Source organism: Echiichthys vipera, assembly GCF_963691815.1.
Source record: "Echiichthys vipera genome assembly, contig: SCAFFOLD_96, whole genome shotgun sequence".
NCBI lineage: Eukaryota > Metazoa > Chordata > Actinopteri > Perciformes > Trachinidae > Echiichthys > Echiichthys vipera.
In genome coordinates, this window is record NW_028154852.1 from 49001 (window position 1) to 55000 (window position 6000).

At 53.5% G+C, this 6000-nt stretch overlaps 1 protein-coding gene across 1 annotated transcript in view; it reads left to right on the top strand.

The window, feature by feature from the left end:
- LOC310966296 (piezo-type mechanosensitive ion channel component 2-like) overlaps positions 1 to 6000 on the top strand; it is a gene marked incomplete at both ends in the record, with an annotated part of 47310 nt that overhangs the window by 38431 nt on the left and 2879 nt on the right. Inside the window, 3 exon segments of the mRNA XM_083940877.1 lie at positions 1808 to 1894; positions 3132 to 3288; positions 4474 to 4570. Of these exon segments, the coding sequence (XP_083797003.1) occupies positions 1808 to 1894; positions 3132 to 3288; positions 4474 to 4570 (341 nt within the window).

Genomic DNA, 6000 nt, shown 5'->3' on the forward strand with positions numbered 1-6000 from the left:
ACACAACGCTGGAGCAGATCAGAGCTCACTTTAGTGTTTTTACCTTTACACGCAAACACAACGCTGGAGCAGATCACAGCTCACTTTAGTGTTTTTACCTTTACACGCAAACACAACGCTGGAGCAGATCAGAGCTCACTTTAGTGTTTCTACCTTTACACGCAAACACAACGCTGGAGCAGATCAGAGCTCACTTTAGTGTTTCTACCTTTACACGCAAACACAACGCTGGAGCAGATCAGAGCTCACTTTAGTGTTTTTACCTTTACACGCAAACACAACGCTGGAGCAGATCAGAGTTCACTTTAGTGTTTTTACCTTTACACGCAAACACAACGCTGGAGCAGATCAGAGCTCACTTTAGTGTTTTTACCTTTACACGCAAACACAACGCTGGAGCAGATCAGAGCTTTAGTGTTTTTACCTTTACACGCAAACACAACGCTGGAGCGGATCAGAGCTCACTTTAGTGTTTTTACCTTTACACGCAAACACAACGCTGGAGCAGATCAGAGCTCACTTTAGTGTTTCTACCTTTACACGCAAACACAACGCTGGAGCAGATCAGAGCTCACTTTAGTGTTTCTACCTTTACACGCAAACACAACGCTGTCTGTCTGTCTGTCTCTCACCTGTCTGTCTCTCACCCGTCTGTCTCTCACCTGTCTGTCTCTCACCTGTCTGTCTGTCTCTCACCTGTCTGTCTCTCACCTGTCTCCCTCTCACCTGTCTGTCTCTCACCTGTCTGTCTCTCACCCGTCTGTCTCTCACCCGTCTGTGTCTCACCCGTCTGTCTCTCACCTGTCTGTCTGTCTGTCTCTCACCTGTCTGTCTCTCACCTGTCTGTCTGTCTCTCACCTGTCTGTCTCTCACCTGTCTGTCTCTCACCTGTCTGTCTCTCTCTCACCTGTCTGTCTCTCACCTGTCTGTTTCTCACCTGTCTGTCTGTCTCTCACCTGTCTGTCTGTCTCTCACCTGTCTGTCTGTTTCTCACCTGTCGGTCTCTCACCTGTCTGTCTCTCACCTGTCTGTCTCTCACCTGTCTGTCCCTCACCTGTCTGTCTCTCACCTGTCTGTCTCTCACCTGTCTGTCTCTCACCTGTCTGTCTCTCACCTGTCTGTCTCTCTCTCACCTGTCTGTCTCTCTCTCACCTGTCTGTCTCTCACCTGTCTGTTTCTCACCTGTCTGTCTGTCTCTCACCTGTCTGTCTCTCACCTGTCTGTCTGTCTGTCTCTCACCTGTCTGTCTCTCACCTGTCTGTCTCTCACCTGTCTGTCTCTCACCTGTCTGTCTCTCACCTGTCTGTCTGTCTGTCTCTCACCTGTCTGTCTCTCACCTGTCTGTCTCTCACCCGTCTGTCTCTCACCCGTCTGTGTCTCACCCGCCTGTCTCTCACCTGTCTGTCTGTCTGTCTCTCACCTGTCTGTCTCTCACCTGTCTGTCTGTCTCTCACCTGTCTGTCTCTCACCTGTCTGTCTCTCTCTCACCTGTCTGTCTCTCTCTCACCTGTCTGTCTCTCACCTGTCTGTTTCTCACCTGTCTGTCTGTCTCTCACCTGTCTGTCTCTCACCTGTCTGTCTGTCTGTCTCTCACCTGTCTGTCTCTCACCTGTCTGTCTCTCACCTGTCTGTCTCTCACCTGTCTGTCTCTCACCTGTCTGTCCCTCACCTGTCTGTCTCTCACCTGTCTGTCTCTCACCTGTCTGTCTCTCACCTGTCTGTCTGTCTCTCACCTGTCTGTCTCTCACCCGTCTGTCTCTCACCTGTCTGTCTCTCACCTGTCTGTCTCTCACCTGTCTGTCTGCAGGTCGTACCTGGACATGATGAAGTTGATCATCTTCAGCTACATGTTCTGGTTCGTCCTCACCATCATCTTCATCACCGGGACGACCAGGTGAGTGCACGCCGCCTCAGGTACCTCAGGTGCCTCAGGTGCCTCAGGTGCCGAGGTACAGAACCACAGGTGCCTCAGGTGCCTCAGGTGCCCGAGGTACAGAACCTCAGGTGCCTCAGGTACAGAACCACAGGTGCCCGAGGTACAGAACCACAGGTGCCTCAGGTGCCGAGGTACAGAACCACAGGTGCCTCAGGTACAGAACCACAGGTGCTGAGGTACAGAACCACAGGTGCCTCAGGTACAGAACCTCAGGTGTCTCAGGTACAGAACCACAGGTGCCTCAGGTACAGAACCTCAGGTGCCTCAGGTACAGAACCACAGGTGCCCGAGGTACAGAACCTCAGGTGCCCGAGGTACAGAACCACAGGTGCCCGAGGTAAAGAACCACAGGTGCCCGAGGTACAGAACCTCAGGTGCCTCAGGTACAGAACCTCAGGTGCCCGAGGTACAGAACCACAGGTGCCTCAGGTACAGAACCACAAGTGCCTCAGGTACAGAACCTCAGGTGCCCGAGGTACAGAACCACAGGTGCCTCAGGTACAGAACCACAGGTGCCTCAGGTACAGAACCTCAGGTGTCTCAGGTACAGAACCACAGGTGCCTCAGGTACAGAACCTCAGGTGCCTCAGGTACAGAACCACAGGTGCCCGAGGTACAGAACCTCAGGTGCCTCAGGTACAGAACCACAGGTGCCTCAGGTACAGAACCACAGGTGCCTCAGGTACAGAACCTCAGGTGCCTCAGGTACAGAACCACAGGTGCCTCAGGTACAGAACCACAGGTGCCTCAGGTACAGAACCACAGGTGCCTCAGGTACAGAACCACAGGTGCCTCAGGTACAGAACCACAGGTGCCCGAGGTACAGAACCACAAGTGCCTCAGGTACAGAACCTCAGGTGCCCGAGGTACAGAACCTCAGGTGCCTCAGGTACAGAACCTCAGGTGCCCGAGGTACAGAACCACAGGTGCCTCAGGTACAGAACCACAGGTGCCTCAGGTACAGAACCACAGGTGCCTCAGGTACAGAACCTCAGGTACAGAACCACAGGTGCCTCAGGTACAGAACCTCAGGTGCCTCAGGTACAGAACCACAGGTGTGATGAGGAGAGAACGCCACAGTGAATCCAAAATGGCCGCCTTCCTGGTGTGAAGGGTCGTGTGGTTCTTACTGAGGTTGGAGGCGGAACAGGACTTGAGGTGCAGGTCTAAGGGTCCGGTTCTACTTCCTGTCCAGGATCAGCGTCTTCTGCATGGGCTACCTGGTGGCCTGCTTCTACTTCCTGTTGGTGGGCGGAGACCTGCTGCTGAAGCCAATCACATCCATCCTCCTGTACTGGGACTGTCTGATTGGCTACAACGTGTTCGTCATCACCATGAAGAACATCCTGTCGGTACGACACCTGTCTGTCTGCTCACCTGTCTGTCTCTCACCTGTCTGTCTCTCACCTGTCTGTCTCTCACCTGTCTCTCTCTCACCTGTCTGTCTGCTCACCTGTCTGTCCCCACCTGTCTGTCTCTCTCACCTGTCTGTCTCTCACCTGTCTGTCTCTCTCACCTGTCTGTCTCTCACCTGTCTCTCTCTCACCTGTCTGTCTCTCACCTGTCTGTCTCTCACCTGTCTGCCTCTCTCCTGTCTGTCTCTCACCTGTCTGTCTCTCACCTGTCTCTCTCACCTGTCTGTCTCTCACCTGTCTGTCTCTCTCACCTGTCTCTCTCACCTGTCTGTCTCTCACCTGTCTCTCTCACCTGTCTGTCTCTCACCTGTCTGTCTCTCTCACCTGTCTGCCTCTCACCTGTCTCTCTCTCACCTGTCTCTCTCTCACCTGTCTGTCTCTCACCTGTCTCTCTCTCACCTGTCTGTCTCTCACCTGTCTCTCTCTCACCTGTCTGTCTCTCACCTGTCTGTCTCTCACCTGTCTGTCTCTCACCTGTCTCTCTCTCACCTGTCTGTCTCTCACCTGTCTCTCTCTCACCTGTCTGTCTCTCACCTGTCTGTCTCTCACCTGTCTGTCTCCCACCTGTCTGTCTCCCACCTGTCTGTCTCTCACCTGTCTCTCTCTCACCTGTCTGTCTCTCTCACCTGTCTCTCTCTCACCTGTCTGCCTCTCACCTGTCTCTCTCTCACCTGTCTCTCTCTCACCTGTCTGTCTCTCACCTGTCTCTCTCCCACCTGTCTGTCTCTCACATGTCTGTCTCTCACCTGTCTGTCTCTCACCTGTCTGTCTCTCACCTGTCTCTCTCTCACCTGTCTGCCTCTCACCTGTCTCTCTCTCACCTGTCTCTCTCTCACCTGTCTGTCTCTCACCTGTCTCTCTCCCACCTGTCTGTCTCTCACCTGTCTGTCTCTCACCTGTCTGTCTCTCACCTGTCTGTCTCTCACATGTCTGTCTCTCACCTGTCCCTCTCTCACCTGTCTGTCTCTCACCTGTCTCTCTCTCACCTGTCTGTCTCTCACCTGTCTGTCTCTCACCTGTCTGTCTCTCACCTGTCTGTCTCTCACCTGTCTGTCTCTCACCTGTCTGTCTCTCACCTGTCTCTCTCTCACCTGTCTGTCTCTCACCTGTCTGTCTCTTCAGATCCTGGCCTGTGGCTTCATCAAGTCCCTGGTGTTGAATCACTGTTGGCTCATCCAGCTCTTCAGCCTGGCGTGCACCATCAAGGGCTACAGCCGGCGTACGTAACCCAGGGAACCGACCAGGGAACCGACCAGGGAACCGACCAGGGAACCGACCAGGGAACACACGAGGGAACCGACCAGGGAACACACGAGGGAACACACGAGGGAACAGAGAGACTTCAGACGAGGGAACAGAGACTTCAGATGAGGGAACAGAGACTTCAGACGAGGGAACAGAGACGTCAGACGAGGGAACAGAGACTTCAGACGAGGGAACAGAGACTTCAGACGAGGGAACAGAGACTTCAGACGAGGGAACAGAGACTTCAGACGAGGGAACAGAGAGACTTCAGACGAGGGAACAGAGAGACTTCAGACGAGGGAACAGAGAGACTACAGACGAGGGAACAGAGAGACTTCAGACGAGGGAACAGAGAGACTTCAGACGAGGGAACAGAGACTTCAGACGAGGGAACAGAGAGACTTCAGACGAGGGAACAGAGACTTCAGACGAGGGAACAGAGAGACTTCAGACGAGGGAACAGAGAGACTTGAGACGAGGGAACAGAGAGACTTCAGACGAGGGAACAGAGACTACAGACGAGGGAACAGAGAGACTTCAGACGAGGGAACAGAGAGACTTCAGACGAGGGAACAGAGAGACTTCAGACGAGGGAACAGAGACTTCAGACGAGGGAACAGAGAGACTTCAGACGAGGGAACAGAGACTACAGACGAGGGAACAGAGACTTCAGACGAGGGAACAGAGACTTCAGACGAGGGAACAGAGACTTCAGACGAGGGAACAGAGAGACTTCAGACGAGGGAACAGAGAGACTTCAGACGAGGGAACAGAGAGACTACAGACGAGGGAACAGAGAGACTTCAGACGAGGGAACAGAGAGACTTCAGACGAGGGAACAGAGACTTCAGACGAGGGAACAGAGAGACTTCAGACGAGGGAACAGAGACTTCAGACGAGGGAACAGAGAGACTTCAGACGAGGGAACAGAGAGACTTCAGACGAGGGAACAGAGAGACTTCAGACGAGGGAACAGAGAGACTTCAGACGAGGGAACAGAGAGACTACAGACGAGGGAACAGAGACTTCAGACGTGGGAACAGAGAGACTTCAGACGAGGGAACAGAGACTTCAGACGAGGGAACAGAGACTACAGACGAGGGAACAGAGACTACAGACGAGGGAACAGAGACTACAGACGAGGGAACAGAGGGACTACAGACGAGGGAACACAGAGACTACAGACGAGGGAACAGAGAGACTACAGACGAGGGAACAGAGACTTCAGACGAGGGAACAGAGACTTCAGACGAGGGAACAGAGACTACAGACGAGGGAACAGAGAGACTTCAGACGAGGGAACAGAGAGACTTCAGACGAGGGAACAGAGACTTCAGACGAGGGAACAGAGACTTCAGACGAGGGAACAGAGAGACTACAGACGAGGGAACAGAGACTTCAGAC